Source organism: Balaenoptera acutorostrata, chromosome 12, assembly GCF_949987535.1.
Source record: "Balaenoptera acutorostrata chromosome 12, mBalAcu1.1, whole genome shotgun sequence".
NCBI classification, from domain to species: domain Eukaryota; kingdom Metazoa; phylum Chordata; class Mammalia; order Artiodactyla; family Balaenopteridae; genus Balaenoptera; species Balaenoptera acutorostrata.
Genome location: NC_080075.1, coordinates 40,438,280 through 40,462,948, shown reverse-complemented (window position 1 = coordinate 40,462,948; position 24,669 = coordinate 40,438,280). Strand labels below are relative to the sequence as shown.

Here is a 24,669-nt window from a genome sequence, read left to right as displayed (position 1 = left end):
AACTTTTAATTCAGTTTTCTGAATTTGGGGGAAGTATAGCAGATTGAAATTTAGTTTGTATGTATCATGTTAGAAATATGTTTCATTCACTGTAGTTTATTTGAAATTTAAAGTAAAATAATAGGTCAAGAAAACTTAAATTATTTAACATTTAGAGTATTTAATGTAAACTTTATAAATTTATACTTAAAATACTTAGATATAAAAACATTTTCATATTTTGTCAAACGTATGGTATTTAACTAACCCAAGTCATTTTCTATCCTGTAATTCTTAAAAAGGCTAGGCTTTCGGGTGCTATTTCAATTATTGTAGTTTTTTAACTTTAGGGGAGTTTTAACTCCTTTGAGAAAAATGCACAGTTAAACAAGATTTAAATATAATTTACAGGGGTTTACCACTTCTTTTTTACTCCTACCCACAAAACCAAAAGGGTTCATGAACTTCAGATTAAGAATTTCTATTCTAATTCCTTCTGCAAACTTGAATATTTTTAAAGTCTAGATCTCATCTGATTTGCAAACTGTCCCACTGTTTTATGAAACAAATTTTTGTTTCCAGACTTCATGATCAGAAAACCATACTTTAATTCCATGAAGAAAATTTTAGATCTGCAGCACAGAATTAAACTAACTCCTAACCAGTTAGTTTTAATCCTGTTTGCTTTCTATTAATTAAAGGTGCCATTTAAAAATTAATGAATGAATATTTAGATTGTTCAGTAGTTTTTTATAACTGTTTAAAAAGTCTTGTTAATGTTTAGAAAGAAGAAATGTATTAATATTATTTTCTTAAGAAACAACCCTTTTTAAGGTAATGTCATTTAATAAATTGTGTATTATCATTGATATAGGGATGAAGACATGCAAAGTTTGGCTAGTTTGATGAGTATGAAGCAAGCTGACATTGGCAATTTAGATGACTTTGAGGAAGATAATGAAGATGATGATGAGAACCGAGTGAACCAAGAGGAAAAGGCAGCAAAAATTACAGGTTGGTGTTATTTTCATTAAACTAAAAATTTATCTGTTTTTTTTGCAGAGTTGAAAAACTCATTCTTGTTTCCCAGGAAGAAAACAATTCCACTAACAAGGTATTGTTTCTTTCCTAAGGCTTCCTAATATAATATACCATTTAGCTCTCTGGAAACTTTACGTGCTGATGGAAATAACAGATTTTAGCAGTTTAAGATCAAGTCCAAGGCTAGTCAAGAAAGCATCAAACTTTATTGGAACTACTGATTATAGTATAAAGTAGCCTAAAGATGTTCATACTTATTTTGTCAATGTATGGATGAACCCTCTATAAGTAAAAATCTGTCTTAAGGGTAAGATGAGGAGATGCATTGGCTACCTTCTCCTAGCTCCTGTTCATTTATTCACATAAATTGTATGGGCATTCTTTGTTTTGAATTTGTATACATCTTATGTATCCTTATATCTAGACACTTCCATGCAAGTATTTCTTATAGCTGGTTTGATCAAACTACTAAGATGGTAAGTGGTTAGAACCTCTTTGTATTAATTGGTCAATAAATGTTTATCATCAATCTGGCTAGCACCCTTAAGGAATTGATGTTATACCTTTATTATTGGAGTGAAAATCAAGCACTATATACATACTCCTTTCAGCTAATAAATTGCTGTAAATTTCTGGATTGCTATCCCTTGACTTCTATCATCTATTCACCTCTTGGTGACTTTTCCAAATTCATTGGGCACTTTGGTACCCATCTCTTGGCTTTGCCTAAATTCTTGCTATCGTATGGGGGAATTCCATTGATCACATGGATGACCAATTTAATTTCTTAGTCAAAAACTTCTGTGACTTCCTCAACTCCAATGACCTTCACCTCTGCAATACTTCTGTTATAAGGAATTGATCAGACTTGTATGCAAAGATAGACGTTTTGTCCTGAGCAAATTTTATAAATTGCAGTTGACCCTTAAACAACACTGGTTTGAACTGCATAGGTCCACTTGTATGTAGATATTTTTCAGTAGTAAATACTGCAGTGCTACACGATCTGTAGATGCACATATGTAAGAACTGAGGACTTGGAGGAAGCATGAATACAGAGGGCCGACTATAAGTTATATGTGGATTTTCCACTGTACAGAGGGTTGATGCCCCTAAACCCTGTTTTATTCAAGGGTCAGCTGCATTATTTTCTAATTTATGATTGCCATGTTGATTTCTTATTTAACCCAGGAATGTTTTGGAGAATGTGCTTTGTCATGGGTTGTGTTTATTTCTAGTTTATTTATTTCTAGTTTAATTTAATTCAAATAAGATTCTGAAGCCTGTCATATTTCAGTTTTTTAAAAAATATGATTGAGATCTTTTTCTTTGTAGTGTAGATATCTGATGTTTTTGTAAATTTTCCATAAATATCTTTTTACATGTATATTCTATTTGTCAGATTCAGCATGTAGCTATTAGACCAAACTTTACATTTATATTATTTAGTCATTTATATTCTTATGCTTTTTGTATAGTTCATCAGTGAAAGACAGAGAACTTCAGTCCTAAATTATTTAGTTTATAAAAATTTATTCTCTTATAGCTTCATCGTGGATTATAATTTGATCAGTTTGCCCCATTTAATGCCTCTTGCCTTGAATTTTTGCCTGATGTTGATATATGTAATCCATGCCTTCTTTGTACTTGGTGTATTTATCACTTTATTTTTAATCCTATCTGTGTTAAATACTTCTCTTTATAAACAGTATTTGGTTGTATTTCTTGATAGCTGACATACTTAATTTCACTTATATTACTTTATACTTTTATTTGGGAATTTTCTTATTATTTTTTCCCACCCACCCCTTACATTTTGCCATTCTCAAATGTTCTTTATTTAAGCATTTTTTAATAGAGTAATTTGGAAGTTATATATCCTCTGTTTTCATTTTAGAATAGTATCCTCTAAAATAAATAAGCTAGAGGGATAACTGAATGAACCTGTATTTCTCTACTAACATTAAAAATGAAACAGAATGTGTTGACTCACCTTGTGAGATTCAATATGATTCTCTCCTCTCTTTATTTGAATTTCTCCCTCTAACCCCTCCTGGCTATTATTTTTATTTCAATAACATTTTGGGTTTCTTTTTTCAATAATAAATGCTGACATTTGCATTGTTTATAATGTCAGCAAAATCATACAATACTTTTTAAAATGCCATGTCTTTGCTATCTTTGAGTTCTTTGTTTTATTTGGCTAGTTGAAGTACTTAGGAAGGTAAGTTGGTGTCCTTCCCTTACCACCTCCAATGACTTCCCACCTGTCCTTCAAATTTTAATTCTTTTGCCACATCCTCTAAGAAGCCTTTCATGCCCTCTCCATCTTAAACTTGATCACTCTATGCTTTGTGCTACTGCTGTACCATTTAAAAATGCAAGCATTTTCTTACAGTATGAGTTTTTTATAATTCCAGTGGGATGTGATTTGACCTTTTAATTAGAGAATATGGTTTATTCTTTGTATATGGCTTTTGGTTAAAACTAAATCTCAATTAGGCACTAATACCATAGGTAGCAACAAGAAAACCACACATTTTCATAGTCATAGATGTTTTGAGCAATGTTGTACTGTTTTCATCATAGCAATGGGAAAAAAAGGTGATAGCAGCATGTCACAAGTTCTGTGCTGAAAAGAAAAGAAAGGACATATTTTGAGCAAAATACAGATTTAATGAAAGGATTCAGTAATAATTAGATTTTATAACAGAACTCTTGTCTTAGTCCATTTGGGCTGCTATAGCAAAATATTGGGTACTTTATAAACAACAGAAATTTGTTTCTCAGAGCTCTGGAGGCTGGAAGCCTAAGATCAAGGTGTCAACATGGTCGGATGAGGACCGTCTTCTGGGTCACAGACTTTTCATTGTATTCCTTACATGGTGGAAGGGGACAAGGGAACTCTTTTGGGTCTTTTTTATAAGGGCATTAATCTCATTCATGAGGACTCTGCCCTCATAACCTAATCACCTCCCAAAGGCCCTACCTCCATCACATTGGGAATTAGGATTTCAACTTATTAATTTTGAGGGACACAAACATTCATACCATAGCAACCCTTATTGCTTAAACATACATATATATACCTTAATTTCTAAAATTTCCACTGCAGAAATAACTTTTTTAGATAGCCTAAAATTCTCTGACCCTAACTGAAGCAATCGTTTTAATGCAATTTATGATGATCCAGAATTTCTTCAGAATGCTACCGGTTTGTGTTATTATTTATTTATGTATTTACTGTCCATATTTTATGAAATTCCTTCAAGGTAGAGACATGTTCTGATCATTTTTTTGTCTCTAGCTTCTAGCACATTGTCTGGAACACATTGAGAATTTAAAATATGTTAACTGAAAGGCCATAAATGAGAGGGCTTCCATCTCCTATTGTAGCCCATATTGATCACTCTGCCTTGTTATCTTGTTCCATTCATTTTGACCTTTGATCATATACTATCTTATGTAAGATGGGATGGTCCCATTTTATGGAAAGAATGTGATCTGGAGGAGACACATAATTCAGACCTTAAATAATTGAAGACTAGTTTCCCAAAAGTAATGAATATAAAATGTGTGTTGAGGGAGCATAGGTAAGTAGGGACGGTGGGTGATTACATTCAAGTTCTAAGTCGGTAAACCCACAATCATTGTAACATACTTGTGCTTTGATGTTACATTTTTTTCTCAGCATTTTCTATTATATTTGCAGAGGACAATCACTTAAATTAATAGCACAGCATGTTATGGCAGTTGTTTGGCTTCCTGAGTTGCATTTTTTAGCACCTGTAAATTCCATTCCAAGGTTAACTTTCAGGAATATTTTTTCAGCACCAGCACTACCACTGTAAAACTGTTTAAATAAAATAGTTTTAAGATAATAAAAACTATATTAAAATTTAACAATAGTAATGTTTGAATAATAGCTTAAGAGTAAGCAAAATGAATGTATTTTATAAACATGGTACAAATAAAGTATGGTGGGTATTTTTATTTACCAGCTAAAGTGGCAATAACTTAAACATAGCTTATGTTCACACTTTCTTGCAGCTTTAAAAATTGTTGACACAATTTTTATGGAGAAAGGAATTATTATTTAAAATTTTGCCTGTATTAAGTATATATTATAAATGCATAAAATGCAATCACATTATATCAGTAAAATTATATGGGTACATTATTTCCTCAACTAAGCTGCAAGCTTCTTGAAGAAACAGACTGTTAGGATTATTTTGGGTATATCTTAGATTGACACCTAGAGGCTATTCATTTAGCCTGTGCTCTTGTGGAATATGGCTGTAAATCATTAGTAACTGACAAAGTATATCTTCCAAAATTACAGACTTTACTAGAAGTAAAAGTAAATTCATGGTATATATATTTAGTCCGATCACAAGCCCCTACTCTGTCTGTCTGAGACAGAATTCACTGCTAACTGGATACAGGGACTGGCTCTTAGGCAGGAAACTTTTATTGAAGTTACCTGTATAGATGTCTTCTGCAGAGGTGCAGCACCCATGAATGGGCAGTTGGAAAAATCACTGAAATGTAGTGGGAGTGATTGACCTTGGAGTTGGAAAAACAAAGCCTTTGAATGGAAAGTCTACTGTAGCTGGTATTAGAAAGTATATATGGTTTCAAAACAATGCCTACATCTGTATGGCAACCTCACAATGCTTGAACCAGTTTTTGGTGATATGACCATCTTTGGGATTCATGTTCAATTTCTGAATACACACCAACAGAAAGGGGAAAAAAAAGACATTCTGCATAAGTGGCAAAGTCCTATTGACTGTAGCTCAGAAAATTAGTTTTAAACGAAACAGTTTACAACAGAGCATTATTGGGGAAACCAGACATCATGAGACACCTGAAAGGCCCCTGGTATACTTATAATTGTGGCAAAGATCAGCAAGGATTCTAGTTAGGCATTCAGACTCACAGGACCTGAATAGCCCAAACTTAGTATTAGATTCATTTAGGAGGATATTGGACAGGAAACAGCATTCAGCAGAACATTCCTCTTTCACTGGAGTTTTCATGACAGCCTAGGTACTGTTCTTTGACCTCTCCCCCAAATGACAACTTGGGTACAAGGAGACAAGATCCACATAGTTAGGAGCAGGGATTACCTTGACTTAGAATCTTCATGTTGCACAAGAACTGTTATCTTTTGTAATAGTTTGATAGGTATAGTTTTCAGGGTCCCTGTAAGGGACATGTTCAGTTACGAGAGTCTCCACAATTAGAGAAGCTCAAGCTATGGCCTTCCATCAGGGATATAGTCCATTTAGAGTCCTCCCATCCAGATGCAGTTTATAAATCAGGATTTATTTTTACCATAAGCATGTTGCCTGGTGTTTGTTAATCCTTTTCCTATAGTTGGTAAAGTTAATTCAGGAGTAGGAAGAGAGAGTGACATATTGGCCACCTTCAGGGAACAGAATCTTACAGCACAGATGGTAGTAGAGGAGATAACAGTTCATATTTGAGGATCTTAGTAGAGGAGATAACAGTTCATATTTGAGGATCTAGAGTTGATTATGATATGACTCAGCCCTCTGAGATTAAATGTCCTACTTGCTAGGGCTATGAATGGGGATAAATAGGTCTCTTTTCTTAGATTAAAAGGGTCCTCAGAATAAACTTGGGGCCCTGGTCAGAAAATACATCCATTAATTTGCTTCTGGTTTTTACTTGGGCATTTACTCTCCAGTACTTAGGAGACTGATTAACAAAATCATAGAATTGCTGTGGACTCTATAAAGTAAAATAATTTTAAATGGCCACCTATTTTAGAGATCTGTGTGAAGGATGAGAATTTCTGGAATACTGCATCTGTTATCTAGGTTTTAAGGTTGGAAAATAGGGTAGAAGCAGAGAGGTGGGGCATTTCTAGTTCCTTGAGCTAAAAAGTTTGTAAGGTACAAGCTACCTCTTTCTTAAAGAAGTTTGAGACCCTAGGGTGAGAGACTGAAGAAAGCAAGAGTATCTGTTCCCAATGTTTAGAACTCAAATGTGTCAACTCAGAGAATAGTAGAAGTGGCAGAAGATAGAGATTACAAATTCAGCCTACTTTCTATATCACTCTTAATCCCTAATGCTGCTTTGTTTGTACTAATGACAACTGAACATTCTCTGGCACCCCTTACAAGACTCTGGAAGAATTCTGTGGATACTGAGAGCCCATCTGACAGGGCCAGGATGGAAGTAAGAGCTCTGAAGGAGAAGTTAGAAGCTCTCCAATATTTATTTAGGGAAGGAGCCAGGAGATAATTAATATTTAAGTACCAATATGCATTCTTTAAGGGTTTATCCTAGGAATGCAAAGTCAGTTTAACCATATTAACAGAATAAAGGAGAAAAACCATGTAATCATCATAATAGATGCAGAAAGGAGCATTTGAAAAAATTCAATACCGAGTTTCTCAGCAAAGTTTTAATGCAAAGGAATTTCTTCATTTTGATAAATAGCATCTATGGTGAGCTACAACTAACATCATATTTAATGATAAAACACTGAACACTTTTCCTCCAAAGATTGGGATCAAGGCAAGGATGTTTGCTGTCACCACTTTCATTCAATATTATACTTAGCAAGGGCACATGATACAAAATCAGTATAGAAAATTTATATTTTTATATATGAACAACAAACATTTGGAAGATGAAATTAACAAAACAATTTCATTTACAATGGAGGCTAAAAGTAACAGACTACTTAGAAATAAATTTAACAAAAGCTGTGGAAAAACCTCTACCCTGAAAACTATATTACTGAAGGTAATTAAAGAAGGTCTTTAATAAATAGAGATTCTCTGTTCATAGATTAGAGAACTCAGTATTGTGAAGATGTTACTTTCTCCCAAATCTGTAGATTCAACTCAGTGCCATTCATAATCCTAGCAGGTTTTTTAAAAAAATAGAAATTGAAAAGCTGATTCTAAAATATAATTGGAAATGCAAAGGAACTGAATAGCCAAAATAATCTTGAAAAAGAACAGAATTGTTAATACTATCTGACATCAAGATTTACTGTAAAGCTATAATAATCAAGATAGTATGGTACTGACATAGGATAGACAGATCAGTGCAACAAAACAGAAAATCCTAAAATAGACCCAAACTTATCTGGTCAATTAATTTTTAGCAAAGGTGCAGCATAATTCAGTAGAGAAAGGAAAATATTTTCAACAGATGATGCTGAAACACCTAGATGTCCATATGGAAAAAAAACCTCAATTCCTACACATACACAAACATTAATTCAAGGCAGATCATGGACCTAAATGTAAAGGCTAAAGCTATAAAACTTCTGAAAAATAAAAAAATATAATATATTTGTGACCTGAGAGTGGGCACAGGGTTCTTACATTCTTACACAAGACACAGAAAGTAATAGCCATGAAAGAAAAATTTGATGAATTAGACTTGACCAAAATTTTAAACGCATGCTTATTGAAATAGACAGTTAAGAAAATGTATGCACAAGTTACAGACTAGAAGAAAATATTCATAAAGCATATATCTGACACAGGCTTGTATCCAGAATAGATTTTTTTTAATGTCCTACAACTCAATAATAAAAAGACAACCCTATTTTTTTTTTTTTTTTTTTTTTGTAATGGGCAAGGATTCAAACCTGTTGTTCACAAAGAAAGATACACCATTGGCCAGTAAGCATATGAAAATGTTCTCAGTGTCACTTGTCATCAGGGAAGAGCAAATTAAAATCATCATGAAACACAACTCCACACCCACCAGAGTGGTTAAAATTTAAAAGACTGGCAATAAATTCTGAATGTCAGTAAGGATGTGGACCAAATGGAGCTCTCATCCATTGTTCATGGAGAGTATAATGGTAAGATAACTTAGGAAGTTTTTTATAACACTAAATGTATCCTACCTTCTGACCCAGCAATTCCACTCCTTGATATTTATCCAAAAGAAATGAAAACATACATCCACAAAAAGACTAGTACAAAAATATTCATAATATTTTTATTCATAACAGCCCCAAACTGGAAACAGCTCAGGTGTATATACATCAACAGGAGAATGGCTAAACTGTATTATATTTGTGAATGGAATACTATTCAGCAATAAAAATGAGCTATTGATGAATTAACAACATAGATATATATCAAAACCATTATACTGAATGAAAGAGGATTTACATAAAAGAGTATATACTGTATGATTCCATTTACGTGATGTTCTGGAAGAGGCAAAACTAATCCTATATTAAAAACGTTAGAATAGTTATAGCTGGTGGGTTTTGGGATTGACTGAAAAGAGGCATGAGATTTTTTTATTGTGGGGGGGGTGTGACGCAATGTTCTTCCTCTTGTGTCACCTGGGTGTATATATTTGTCAAAGTTCATTGAATTGTACAGTTTAAGATTTGTGCCTTTCATATATGTGCATAAGTAAAATACTGGAAGGTTAACATAAAAGTTATTATAAATATGTTAGATTAGTAAGAAAATGAATGATTTCAACTTTCTGATTTATTGATCTACTGTGTGGTAGCTAGTCTTCAAAGATTGTCCTCCAATGAAACAAGCCTCCCAATATTCATGCCCTTTTATAGTCCCCTCCCTGTCTTCTGGGCTGGCCCTGTAAATCACTTTTAACCAGTAGAATGCAGTGGGGAAGTGACACTTTGTAACTTCTAAAGCTAAGTTATAAAATGCCTTGTAGCTTCTACCTGGGACTCTTCTAGTGCATTCTCTGGGGGATACCAGCTGCCATGTAAAAAGTCCATCTACCCCAAGATTGCTATGCTGAGAGGAACCCCAAACTACCCATATGGACAGGCCACTTGAGAGAGAGAGAGAGGGAGAGAGAGAGAGATGCCTGGCCAGCTCCCAGTTGTTCCTGCCTCTCAGCTGAAACACCAAACATGTAAGTGAAGAAACCATTTTGGACGTCCAGCCCAGTTCAAGCCTTGGATGACTTTATCTCAAGCCACCATCTAACTGCAGTGAACTACTCAGCTGAGTGCATCAACCCATAGAACTGTGAGAGATAATCATTTGTTTTTAGCCACCAAATTTTAGGTTGGTAGCTTAAACTATAACATTTCTAGAGATAAATGAAATATATTGTAGATAGATACATATATATGCATAGATATGTAGACAGACATAAGACAAACACATAGATTAAAAACACACAATTGCTAAAATTTAAATATAAGGTATATGTCTTTCTGCCTTTATAAAAATTACAGCAAGTGTTATGACTTTCATTCAGTTCATTCATTCATTTACAATATGACCTGCTAAAGGGATTGAAAATCACATTATTAAACCTGTTAGTTGTATCCATAAATCAAATATTTATGGGCTCAAGCCCGTGAGAAAAGTGACATCTTTGGGAACTTGATCTCTATTAAGAATTTGCAGTGTTACTATCTTAGACCATCTTAAAATGAGATATACCTGTACTGAATCTTATTATACTTTGGCGAGAAGAATGAGGATGCTGCAAGATTTGCAGGTATGGTCTAGCTCTAGGCAGACCCTCCCACACCCTGCCCTTTTAACTCCACTACAGACTTTCTTAAAAGAAAAACCCACGTACTCTTTGTGACACCACTTCCATCCCCCTGTTTTGGTTCAGTGTGATAATCTCTGGTGGTCAATTTCTTCTTTTGCCTTCCTAATGTAAAGAAGAGTCTCAAATTACTTGATCCTGTGCTTCGATTGCCTGCCCCTAATTTAGTTTTCCTTCTTATTCTCACCAGTGTGAAGCAAGTCCAGATTGACACATTGTTATGATGACTAAATGCTACACTACAGGTTTATTGCTCAGTTTGAGTAGTGCTAGGGTAGAAATTATTTTGTGCTATTACATAGCATTATTAACATTTTCCAAAGTGTAAATTTTTGGTGAAACAAGGCTTTAATAAGTAAGAAGTATTATATAAATATGTTGGGCCAGGGATTTTTTTTGGTCAGGGTGGTATATTACTGGGAAAGCATCCCACTTAAAAAAATTCTGGGAATAAATTTGTGTTGTAAATCTTCTTTTAAATTTTTAATTTTTGTTTTTCTGATTATACATGTAAAACACATTGGCTGCAGGAAATTTGGAAGTAACAGAAAAGTACTTTTTTAAAAGGAGAAATACATAACAAAATTATGTATTTTAAGCTGTGCACCCACATATGCAAATGCCAATTGAATTATTTTCATAAGTTTCACAGGCACCTGTAGCTTGGTATGGCCAAACTGAGTAGCCCCCACTGCAGTGCTAGAACTAATGTCCACACAGTCACCCAATACACAAACTTGGCATGTATCCTAGATTCCTCTCCCCATCCCCCATGTCAAATTAACCATCAAAGCTTTCTTCTTAATCTATTCTTTAATTAGCAAATATTTACTAAGTGCCTCCCTTCATGGAGCTGTAATGCTAAACTACTCATCTTTTTGCTTCCTATCCTGTTTTTTTCAAGTGCAGCTACCATGTTGCTCCTGGAATGATGTTTCTAAACTATACATTTGATCTTACAATGGATTCCCAGAGCTTTCAGAGTAAAGTTCACATTCTTTATTTTGGTCACTGTAACCTTCATGATAGGACATTTGCCAACCTCATCTCATTCCATTCCCCATCCCTGGTATCTTAAACCCCAAACAACTTGCCGTTCCTCAAGTATATCATGTTCTCATTCGCCTCCCTTTCATCGTTGTGAAATGCCCTCCAGTTTCTCCTTTATTTTAATAGTAATAATGATGTCTATTTGCCTTATTTTCACTCAATAAATCCTCCTTGAATAAATCCAGGAGGGCTTCCTGACCTCAGACTGAGTTGTATGCCTCTCTTCTAGTTTCACATACCCTACGATACATATCTCAGTCATAACAAATATCATATTTATCATACACTGTATATTGCTTTACTTGTCTGTCCCCAAAAAGTATAATAGGTACCTGAGAAATGTTTCTTATATAGGTAAATGGTATTTCTTTGGAGATTGCTTCTTTTTATGATTTGGATGGAGATTTATTTGCATACCAAATAAGAGGAGCATTACCTTTTCACTTTGTTAATATGAATGAAAGTTCTAGAAGCAGAAGTTCTAGGTGTTAAGTAAGGATTTATTTAAGCTATAGATAAATAGGGAAAGCTAGGATAGGAAGGACAACTTGTCATCAGTGACAAGAATGGAAATAAGAAATTACTTTGGGTTAATTAATGAGGAAATGGTCATTAGTGGTTTTATTTGTTTATTTTTTTATCAGTGGTTTTAGGTATCACCAAAAGCATGGTGAGGGGAAGGAAATATTCTAAACATTCAGAAAAATTACAGTGTAAATAATTTAGTCATGTAATTCAGTCATCTTGATAGTATTTAAATAAATGCCCACATTGTACCTAAAAGTTTATAATGGAACAATAATAATGTTTTGAAAGTAAGAACCAAGTTTAATATTTCTTCAGTATTCCCTCTATTGCTCATTATATAAGGTGCTTAAATAAATTATTTCTACTCTCATTGAGATTACATCTAAGAATATTAAATAACTAAAATGTGTAAAGAAAACTACAAATCTTTGAACATTATTTTAAAATATTTTAGCCTCTTAATTACACATCTGGGAATACAGTGCAAATAAATGATACTAATATACATGATAAAATGTGAATATTAATAATAATACCTCAGGATGTTTATGAGAATTAACTCATAACATATGCAGAGCCCTTTCCACTGCTTAATAAATGTTAACTGTTATTAATATTTCTTTTTTCATATTTTTGAAGTTAAAAATAAACCATCTGCAAATTTTAAAAAATACAAAACTAGTAATGAATTTAAAAAATCAGTCATGCATTGGTAATCACATGGCATAGATTCTCTCCATTATACTTCCCTGAAAATTACAAAGTTACAATGACTACTAGTCGGGGGTAAAAGATCTAATTTAAGAATAAACTCTGCCTACTGAGGAATTTGCTAGGTTAGTTTGAGTCAGAATGGGATTTAAACTCTTGGCAGGATAAAATGGAAGAAGATACTTTATAAAGGTTGACTAACTCTTATTATTCACATTCAGATTAAGAGTTCAGTTGGTATTGTGTTTACTCTTTATTTTCTATGATTTACTTTGACTATCTCAAGCATTTTTATTCATGCAAAATATATTTCTCATTCAGACAAGGGAAATGAATGTCAATTTTTCATATGTATTTGGCTCAAAGATCTATACAACAATACACATTTCTGACCACCTAATATTCTAGTAGTCATTTATTGTCTGTTTCTGTATTAATTTCTATCTTTATCGATGGTAAATTCCATGAGGACAATACTATGTTTTTTTCATCCTTATGTTCCAAGCATGGTACTTGGCACAGGGTGATAAACGAGTATTTGTTCAACAACAAATGAATGGATGAAGGCAACCTTATTACAACTGTGTATTTTATTATTTGGTTCACATAAAATTTAGAATGTGTACTTAGATTTACAGTGTTAAAAAACAGCATTTTATGCTGAATCTACAACTATTGTCTATTTCTAACCATTTTCTTTACTTCCCACTGAATGATCTGGATCTATTTGGTTTGTCCTAATGCCTAAGTTATTCTCAGATTTTAAGCTTGGAAACAGCAAGGATTAACTAGAATACTCTAGTAGGTTCTTATTATTTTATTCCAAGCTAATTTTCACCCAGTGAATCATAATTTCACATATTCGGAGTTGTCCACAATATGTATGACTCATTTTAAAAAATTCTCTTTATGCACAAAACGAATTTTTATTTTAAGATTTTTCTACCTGTTCCTGTCTTTTTTATTCTGTCTCTTACTGGCTAAATTATAAGATATCCTAAAGCAAACACTCAAGAGTTCCCTTAAAAGAACAGATTCCCTAGAAAGCAGGAGTAGAAAATAGCTATTGCCTGCTTTTCTTATTTTGTGCTGATTTTTAAAATTCTAGAATATGAACAAGTGCTTATATGTTCATGATTCATGTAGATATATTCTTAAAACTTATAGTTTAAATTTAGAATATTACAAAACAAATAGCACATATTTTCTATTGTATCAGATGATATTTCTTATTCTGTTTTTAATGCATGCATTTAAAGCCCTATTTTACAAATGCAGAATGTGAAAGCCAATGTCAACTTCTCAGGTTATTATCTTTGTTTTGTGTTTGTTAACATAGTTGTTATAGTACTAATATAAATTTTAATTTTTAAAATGTTTTCTATTTTAAAATATGAGTACAGAATAACTTTCAGTTAAATATATCTGTTATAGTTCATCAAAAATAACATCCTCTGAATGTATTCTCTTGATTAACCAAACATCCCCTCTCTTTGTCTTTTTGAGTAACAGCATGCTTCTGTGGCTCTTTAATTAAATGACCTTACCTTACATTTGTCTCGACTGGCTTCTGTTTACAGAAATTGTAAACCAATTGAATGCTCTGAGCAGCTTAGATGAAGATCAAGATGACTGCATAAAGCAAGCAAATATGCCTTCAGCTAAATCAGCCAGTTCCTCTGAAGGTCTAAGAGCTTTCTTCCTTTCTTTCTGCTTCTGATTGCTTGTATTTACTGTGACCTGCTACCTCTTGACTTCTGTCTGTACTTAGCTGTCAGTTTTGTCTTTGTGCTTTTCCTTTAATAAATTTTCTTTGGTAATTTGTAGTGCACCAACAGGCAACAACATAACAACTTATCTTTAGCAAAGCCTGTATCAGGATCCTTGATAGGCAGTGATTTTAAAACATCTTATAATAACTGGTCGTATAACATGACAGTATTTCTTTAGCTAGCTTATATATTATAACAACATTGTTTTAGAAATATTTGCTTATATTAAATCAATTTGAATTATTCATATTTAGGAGTGAAGGATGTTTTTTTCTCAAAATCTATGTTAGTACTTTTTTATTGGATCAAATTAGATTGAGCTAAAAGTTTCTCTAGTTCATTATCTGATATTTTCCAATTCATGTGTTTGTTTTCTTTTATTTGAATATGTTGGTATGCTACAAAATACTTGAATGGCATTCTGTCATTGGTAAAATGCTATATCTTATTATTTGCAGGTATGATTAGTATGAATTTTTACAATTTGAGATATTTCATGAATGAATGCTAATTATGCTTAACTGTAACCACAGTGAACTGACACGTATGTTTATTTTCAGAGCTTATCAACAAACTTAACTTTTTGGATGAAGCAGAAAAGGACTTGGCCACTGTGAATTTAAATCCATTTGGTGATCCTGATGTAGCAGAATTAAATCCATTTGGAGATCCTGACTCAGAAGGTAGCAAGTTTTTTTCTTTACTTTTAAAGTCTTTGTATATTGTCAAGTTCTCTTGAACTGTAAGGGAGGAAGAGATTTTGTTCTTAAAGACTTGTAAATTTTGTTTATAATGACAATATTATTTATTCAATACCAGTTGCAGTTGATCAGCAATTCTGGGTAGCTTCCATTGAATTGTTTTTAAAGAAAAAGGGAAGCCTTACATAGACATTTACTTGGGGCTTATTTTTTAATTCTTTGTTAGTTTGGTCAAATAGTAAAGCTCTAATGTTAGAGATAACAGTATTTTATCTAGCTGGCATGCAGTAAAGTCTCATTAGTTTGGCCTACCAAGCAAGGTCAGGTTGTGGGACATACCCATATTAAGGTGGTGGAGGTAGCCTTTTCTCTCTATACAGCTTCTCGGCCCTCACACCTCAGTGCGATGAGCCCCTCCACTCCCAACTCCCTGTCTCTGGCTGAGAATTACTCTTAGTAACGAAAGTAAATTGTGCATGTGAATGTCACAGAACAGAAAGAAGATTGAGGACCATTCCTGTCATATATACAACATGTAAGAAATAAAACCATGTATTTTTTTCGTGAGTCATTTTTCTTATCAAGTAGTTTCAAACTCTTAAAGCTTAGAAAAGAGCTGTTGAAGAAGACCTCTGTTTAATTAAACTCTGTTTGCTCAAAGTAAATGCAAGAATGATTAACCCCTGTTTACATCTTTTAGACTGCTCTTATGAAATCTTCATGAGCTTTAAAGAATTTTGTTACTGCCTGTCATGGTGAAAAGTGAGGTTTCAACTTAAGGATTCACTCTATTCGTGCAATATCGTTTCATAATCCACTTCTTCTTCTCCTTCCATTACTTTCTCCCTTCTTACCAAATTCTAAATTAGTAAGTTTAGATTAATGAGATTTTATTTTGTTTGTGACCTATTTTTTTTAAATTATTTTATTTATTTATTCATTTTTGGCTGCATTGGGTCTTCGTTGCTGTGCGTGGGCTTTCTCTAGTTGCAGCAAGCAGGGGTTACTCTTCATTGCAGTGCGTGGGCTTCTCATTTCGGTGGCTTCTCTTGTTGCGGAGCATGGGCTGTAGGCACGCGGGCTCAGTAGTTGTGGTGCACAGGCTCAGTAGTTGTGGCGCATGGGCTTAGTTGCTCTGCGGCATGTGGGATCTTCCTGGACCAGGGGTCGAACCCGTGTCCCCTGCATTAGCAGGCAGATTCTTAACCACTGCTCCACCAGGGAAGCCCTATGACCTATTTTATTTTAACGTATTTTAAATCTTAACGGTTACAGTACATTTTAGAAGTAATCTGGTTCAGCTGCCTCTTTTCATAGATTAAGGAGCTGAGGCCCAGAGGAATTAAGTGATTTGAAGAAGAACTTTAGGTAAATGGAGGTGGAGTTGGAGCTAAGATGGCTAATCAAGTGTCTTCTTTTGACCACAAAGCTTCTCAATTGCATACTAAATACATCTGAGTACACTGAGTTAAAAAAAATTACCAAAATATTTTGAGATATGAGTATTTGAGCTTTTCATTTCAAAATCAAGTAAGTAATTTTTAAAAATATATGTGTGTCTTTTCTGAGGTATAGAAAGGAGTAGCAGATAACATGTATATTGTATTTCTGTTTTGGAGAGGTTAAGTGAGGTTAGCCAACCTGATTCAGAAACTTTAATCATGCCTATAGAGCTAAGAAAAAACTTGACAACCAGTATTCTTTTTAAATATATACTTCTTGGAGACTTTAGAATAAGTATTTTCTGTTAGAAGAACACTCATTTTTCTAGAAATAATTTATTAATTTTTATTGATTAAAAACATGCATCCTCAAGTAACAAAAGTAGTTAAGAAAGAAAAAAATGTGTTACAGTTGTTTAGATGGTTTTTGTTTGCTTTTACAATTTCAGTTCTCTTGTTAGATTCATGACATTCTGTGCTTCAGTGACCCGTTTAGAAAGTTACTAAATGTATTTGTTAGCTTTTATATGAAATAGTCTCATCTTAAACTCTCCTTTCTTGCTATTCTGTCATCTTCAAATCTTGCTCTATAGTTTGAATACTTTCTTGCTTTTGGTTTTGTAACTGATGAACTTGCTTGGATCAATTTTTTTAATCCTCTACCTGAAAGTAAAAATAAAAATCTTATTTCCATTGACAGGTTTTATCAATTTCTTAAGCATTTGAGACTTGGTATTTGTTAATAAAAAAAATTGAATAGGTAAAAACTCTGTAGTCTCTTCTACAGAGAAAAGATAATGCTTCATTTAGATTATTATAAAGATTATAGTGGTGTTTGAGTGTTATCCTGGTCTGACAAAAGATACAGTTACTGAGTCTCTTCTCTAGCATAGGCTGTATTTAAATTCATTTCAGTGTTGATTTATTATGATTTTATGAATTCTGTTTCATACTTTATAATTGCTTCACCATGGTGTACAGAAATTCAATTCAGAGTTTTTTTGTTTTATTTATTTTTTCAATATAAAGACAAAATAAGTTTTCTGGGCTAATGTCTAAAGTATAAGTAAAAGTAGTTTGACTCTAAAATATAAAAATCATAAATATATGTCAATCAAGAGATTTTTCTAATATTTGGATTAAATTGTTTGAAATGTCAGTTATAAAACAGTTATTTTTCTTGAAGATTTTAAAACTGATTTTCTGCCTTCTTCTCCTAGAGTATTTTGTTAGAGTTGCTTGGCATAATTAAAATTACTTTTGAACTGTTCTGTGATTATCGGCTTTTTGAAACTTTTTTCCAATTTGGTTAAATATTTATATTAGTAAAATACAAATTTTAAACAGTTTTATTATACATTCCAGTTTTTTGTTGGTTTTTTTTTTTTTTTTTTTTTTTTTTTTTTGCCTCTCCACATGGCTTAGGGATCTTAGTTTCCCGACCAGGGATTGAACCCGGGCCCACAGCAGTGAAAGCACAGAGTCCTAACCACTGGACCACCATGGAACTCTGCCTCGTTTTTGTTTTAAAATATTAATAAACATAAAAGTAAAAGAAAAAGCCTGGTACTAAGCACTCCATAAGTATTGTTGGAGGACATGACACTGTTGTAGTGCTTTTTGTGCCGTAAAGTCAGTTTTATTTTTAAGAGTACCTTTGTTTTCAAATTGAAATTTGAAATAGCAAAATTTAGAATTTAGTGGAACACATCTATCTGCTTCTCAGTATGATTTTAATGTGGCTCTTTCAACTTCAGAATTCTTGTTATTCCTTTACATTATTAAATGAGGTATTGATTGGATATGAATTATGTTGAAAAGCCCATTAAAAGCTCTAAAGATTTAAGGACTTGTAGTGTACAGAAACCTGCTCTTAGAAGACTTTATAAAAACAAATTCAATGATATATGGTGTATTTTTTATATATCCAGAATGAATTTTCATATTCCTAAGTGGTCTCTGCTTGTGTAACTACCAAAGACTCTTCCAAAATTTAATCAATTTTATGTTCTTTTAAAAACAGAAATTTATATATCAGTTTGAGACAGCAAGCTAGTATAGTGAAATAAATTAAGCAATAATAGAATATTGTACCTCTAAGAAGGTTAAAATTTCCAAAATTGGTATACCATAATGCCAACATTACTAGAGATTCCAAGGGCACTAACAATTCAAAGATGCTATTTTGAAGAGCAGTATTCCTGGAGTAGACAAAGATCTTAGATATCACATCTTCTGGACTTAGCCCCTCTAAAACATTTTTCATTTTTTTTGACAATTTTATGTTGTTTTTTTTTTTAAACATCTTTATTGGAGTATAATTGCTTTACAATGGTGTGTTAGTTTCTGCTTTATAACAAAGTGAATCAGCTATACATATACATATATCCTCATATCTCCTCCCTCTTGCGTCTCCCTCCCACCCTCCCTATCCCACCCCTCTAGGTGGTCACAAAGCACCGAGCTGATCTCCCTGTGCTGTGCGGCTGCTTCCCACTAGCTATCTATTTTACATGTGGTAGTATATATAAGTCCATGCCACTCTCTCACTTCATCCCAGCTTACCCTTCCCCCTCCCTGTGTCCTCAAGTCCATTCTCTGTGTCTGCATCTTTATTTCTGTCCTGTCCCTAGGTTCTTCAGAATCATTTTTTTTTTATTCCATATATATGTGTTAGCATATAGTATTTGTTTTTCTCTTTCTGACTTACTTCACTCTGTATGACAGACTCTAGGTCCATCCACCTCACTGCAAATAACTCAGTTTCATAAAACATATTATTGATCTGCACTCTTTCAACCCCATAGAGTTTATTAATTCAAGATTGAGTATTTTTGAAAACACTAAATATATAAGAAAATATCAGATAGTATTAATTTGATTTAATTCATCTTTTGCTATTGTTTTATAGAACAAATCACTGAAACAGTTTCACCTAAAAAACCAGAAGAATCCTTTTGTAATAACAGCTATAATCCCTTTAAAGAGGTACAGACTCCACAGTATTTGAACCCATTTGATGAGCCAGAAACCTTTGTAACTATAAAGGATTCTCCTCCGCAGTCTACAAAAAGAAAAAATATAAGACCGGTGGACATGAGCAAGTATCTCTATGCTGATAGTTCTAAAGCTGAAGAAGAGGAGTTGGATGAGTAAGTACCCTTCATTTTGCTATCATCATATTTTAACTAAAGAGATCTTTCTGTAATACACCTTTAGATGGGTAAAAAGAGGTCTGTCCCTATGTTAATATATAGTTTACAAGTTAGTATCTATCTCATCCCCCATCCAAATTTTTACAATCTTGACCCTCATTCTCCCACCCTCTTCCATATGATTATGTGTGCACCCTAAACTAACAAATGAAGGAAACACGTTCCTGGAATCTCTGGTTAGAATTCCAGTTGTGTCTTCCCACAGCAACCATGTTATACATGGTACTTAGGTGTTTTTAATCGATTACTGAAGGCATTACACTTCAGTTATGTTATGGGTCTATTGTGGGAACCAAATAATCATTTATGATATTGATTTGATGAGAAGATTTATTCAAATGCCAAACAATGAGATCATGACATTTATAAATTAGGAATTATCTGCATTTGAGTCATTATTCTTACCCAAATGAGAGGTTTATTGACCGCAAGCTTAGTATATTAATAGTCATTGTGATTAGGGCTTCTGTTTTACTCAAATCTAGATTGGGGATAGGAGGAAGGTATGTCCACATTGTATTCTGGAGTTGCACATTGCAACCCACGTAGCCACAGACTGTGGCCCTAAGTATGTTTAAAAAGCAACAGTAAAACTTCCAGCCATGCTGGAGTAGCATAGACTAGATATAGCTTCTGTCTTACACAGCTAAAAAACTGAATAAAATGTATGAAACAACAGTTTTCAGACATTGGACACAAATAGCACAGGATCCCTGAGAGAACAGAAATGAAGAATGTGAGCCCTACATTTGTCCAAGCTTTATTCATGGGAGAGAATTTCCAACCGCAATTCAGGGAGAGAGAACCCAAACACCCTAGAATCTCCCTGCATTGAGGAGGCAGAGTTTGGTCTTTGGAGGTACTAAGGTGGCTAGAACTTGTGGACAGAGTCTCAGAGAGGAACAGGCTACTCATAAAGAGTTTCAGAGATCTGTAGAAAGTTCCTCTTGAGTCTTTAGCTGAGTACTGATCAGAGTACGCATATGAGGAAGTTACTGAGGACAAACAATTAGAACAATCCCTGGAGTTCACCCAGGATCAAGAATAGTTTGGGTTTCCACCAGCCAGAGAGGAAAGACTTCCTAACACATGGGACATCAAGTTGAATCCTCAGAAGGGTATTGTCCCAGTAGTGGGGGAACAGCCCTAGACTAAAGGCTGTTCTGGGCCTTCCCAGCAAAGATTAAAAGCAGAGCTCAAAAGAATCAAAATGATTCCACATAACTGCATCCCACACAAAGCCCCCAAATATTAAAAGGAATACCAAAAACTCAAGCATCCAAAACATAAAATTCACAATGTCTGACACCCAATCAGAAATGTATCAGGCATGTAAAGAAGCAGGAAGATCTGACTAATAATGAGGAGGAAATTCATTCCTTAGATAGGGATGCAGAAATGGTACAGATGATGGAATTAATAGACAAGTGTGGTAATTTAACTATTATATAAATATACTCCAGATATTTTAAGAAGGTGGAAGAAAGCATAAGCATGCAAGACAAAAAATAAGTCCAAATTCAGTTTATAAAGATGAAATATACAAAATCTGATGAAAAATACACTGGATGGGATTAACGTTAGATACTGCAGAAGGAAGTATTAGCGAACCTAAAGACTTCGCAATAGAAACTCCAGATTCAAACATAAAGTGGGGGCTTCCCTGTTGGTGCAGTGGTTGGGAATCCGCCTGCCAATGCAGGGGACACAGGTTTGAGCCCTGGTCTGGAAAGATCCCACGTGCCTCGGCACAACTCAGCCCATGTGCCACAGCTACTGAGCCTGCGCTCTAGAGCCCTCAAGCCACAACTACTGAGCCCACGCACCTAGAACCCGTGCTCTCAACAGGAGAAGCCACCGCAGTGAGAAGCCCACGCACCGCAACAAAGGATAGCCCCTGCTCGCCGCAACTAAAAGAAAGCCTGTGCGCAGCAACAAGGACCCAACGCAGCCAAAAATAAAATAAATAAATAAATAAATTTATTAAAAAAAAAACATAAAGGGGAAAAAAATGAACAGAGGATCAGTGGGACGACTTAAAGCAATCTAACGTAAGTGTAACTGGAATTCCAAAAGGAGAGGAAAGAAGATGAGGGAACAGAAAAAATATTTGAGGAAATAATGGCTAAAAGTTTTAGAAATTTACAAAATATATAAACCTACAGGTCTAAGAAGCTGAATGAACCCCAAAATGAACCACAAGAATGATGAAGAAAACTACTGCCAGGCTTCTCAACAAAAACAATTCAAGTCAGAAGATAGTGGGGTGATATATAAGTACTGAAAGAAAAAAGCCTGCCAACACAAATTTTTATTTCCAGCCAAAAAAAAAAAAGTCTAAGTAATGGACATTTCCAGGCACAAACTGAGATAATTCATCATTATCAGACTTGCTTTGCAAAAAATATTACAAAGAAGTCCTTCAGGCAGGAGAAAAATGACACTACTTGGAAATTTGGATCTGCACAAAGGAATGAAGAGCACAGGAAATGGCAAATAAATAGTATATATAAAATACATGTCTTATTTTTTAAAATCTCTTTAAAAGATAATTTACTTTAAAGTTTAAATAATAATATATTCTGGGTTTGGGAACAGGGGTAGAAGTAAAACATATGACAGTAGTCATACAAAGGCTGAGCATGGGGAAATTGAAAAATACTACTTTAAGCTTCTTATACATGTTATTTGAAGATATACAATATTATCTTTTTTTCACAGATGACATAATTGTTTATGTAGAAAATCATAAGGAATCTCTAAAAAGTCTACTAGAACTAAAAAGTAAATTTAGCAAGGTTACAGGATACGAGATCAGTATACAAATTCAGATGTATTTCTCAATGGTAACAATTAACTATCAGAAATAGAAAATTCTAAAATACCATATACAAAAGCATCCAAAAAACAAACAAACAAACCGAAACGCAAGGATAAATTTGAACAAAGATGTGCAATGCAATACCTGTATGCTGAAAACAGCAAAAGGTTGTTGAAAGAAAACAATGGAAAGAAATATTATGGCCATGGATTCAAATTGATCTGTAGATTCAGTGCTATCCCAATCAAAATTTTGGAGTATTTTTTTGGTAATAATTGATAAAGCTAATTCTAAAATGTATATAGAAATACAATGGACCTAGAATAGCCGAAACCGTTTTGAAAAAGAACAAAGTTGGAGGACTTATGCTATCCAGTTTGAAGACTCATTAACCAAGACATCATGGTATTGGCTTAAAATAAACATATAGTTAAATGAAAGAGAATATGAAAGTCTAGAAGTAGATCCACACATATATTGCCAATTGATTTTTGACAAAAGTAGCACAGGAAGTCAGGCAAGGATAATCTTTACAACAAATGGTGCCAGAACAACTAAAGGTCTATATCCCCCCACCCCTCCAGAAAAGAAGAACTACAGTCCTTACCTCATAACAAATGCAAAATTTAGCTAAAAATAGATCATACACCTAAAAGTGAAAACTAAAACACTGGAACTTTTAGAAGGAAGCATAGGAGAAAAATCTTAATGAACTTGGGTTAGGCAAAAATTTCTTGAACAGAATGCAAAAAACACAGAGTCAAAGGAAAAAAATTATAATTTGGACTTCTTCAAAATTAAACCTTTTTCTGTTTAAAAGACACTTATGAAAATGAAAAGGCATGCCACAGTTTGGCTAAAATTCTTTGCAAAACTCCTATCTGGCAAGACTTCTATCAAGAATATGTAAAGAACTCTTAATAATGACAAACCATCTTTTTTAAAGAGGGAAAAGATTTGAACAGACATTTCACAAAAGAAGACAGAAGAATGGCCAATGTGTACACACAAAGGTGCCCAACAACTTAGTCATCAAGGAAATGCAAATTAAAGCCATATAAGATATCACTACACACCAACTTGAATTGCTAAAATTTAAAAGACTTACTACACCAAATACTCTCAGGGACATGGAGCCACTGGTACTCTCAGAACTCTCAAAGTTCTAAATGGTGAACTATTTTAGAAAACAATTTGGCAGTTTCTTAAAAAGTTAAACATATACCTGTCGACCTAGCCGTTCTAATTCTAGGTATTTACCCAAGAGAAATCAAAGCGTATGTCCACAAAAAGATTTGTGCATGAATATTTTAACAGCTTTATTTATCATAATAGCAAGATACGGGAATAACCCCAGTGTCCATCAATAGGAAAATAGATAAGCAAATTGTGGTATATACATACAGTGGAATACTACTCAGTAATAAAGAACAAACTATGGATACATATAACTGCATGGATCAATCTAAAAATTATTATGCTGAGTGAAAGAAGCCAGACCAAAAAAGAGCATATACTGTATGCTATCCTTTATCTAAAACTCTAGAAAATACAATCTGTATCGAGAGAAGGCAGATGCATAGTCGCCTGAGATTGGAGGTGGAGGGAGATACGGATTAAAAGGGATACAAGGAAACTTTTGGAGAACTGGAAATGTTTGTAGTCTTGATCGTGCTGATGGTTTCACGCTTGTATACACATGTAGAAAACTCATCAAGTTATACTTTTTAAATACGTGCCATTTACTGTATTATATGTACATAAAGCTGTTAAAAAAAAAAAAAAAAGAAAACCACAGCAATGTTTAACTTTATTGACAGAAATACTGTGTCACATGAGTGATTCCTA

The 24,669-nt window shown here is 33.7% G+C and overlaps 1 protein-coding gene across 11 annotated transcripts in view; it reads left to right on the top strand.

Annotated features, from left to right (window-relative positions):
* Window positions 1-24,669, top strand: part of EHBP1 (EH domain binding protein 1) — a 343,070-nt gene that overhangs the window by 136,463 nt on the left and 181,938 nt on the right. For 7 of the 11 annotated variants that reach the window (XM_028168400.2, XM_028168401.2, XM_057558222.1 and 4 more), the window contains exons 7-10: window positions 854-993; window positions 14,451-14,555; window positions 15,203-15,325; window positions 19,697-19,937. In XM_028168400.2, the coding sequence (XP_028024201.1) occupies window positions 854-993; window positions 14,451-14,555; window positions 15,203-15,325; window positions 19,697-19,937 (609 nt within the window). The remainder of the gene's footprint in view (window positions 1-853; window positions 994-14,450; window positions 14,556-15,202; window positions 15,326-19,696; window positions 19,938-24,669) is intronic. The other 4 variants (XM_007189717.2, XM_028168403.2, XM_007189719.2 and 1 more) reach the window with 1 other exon arrangement.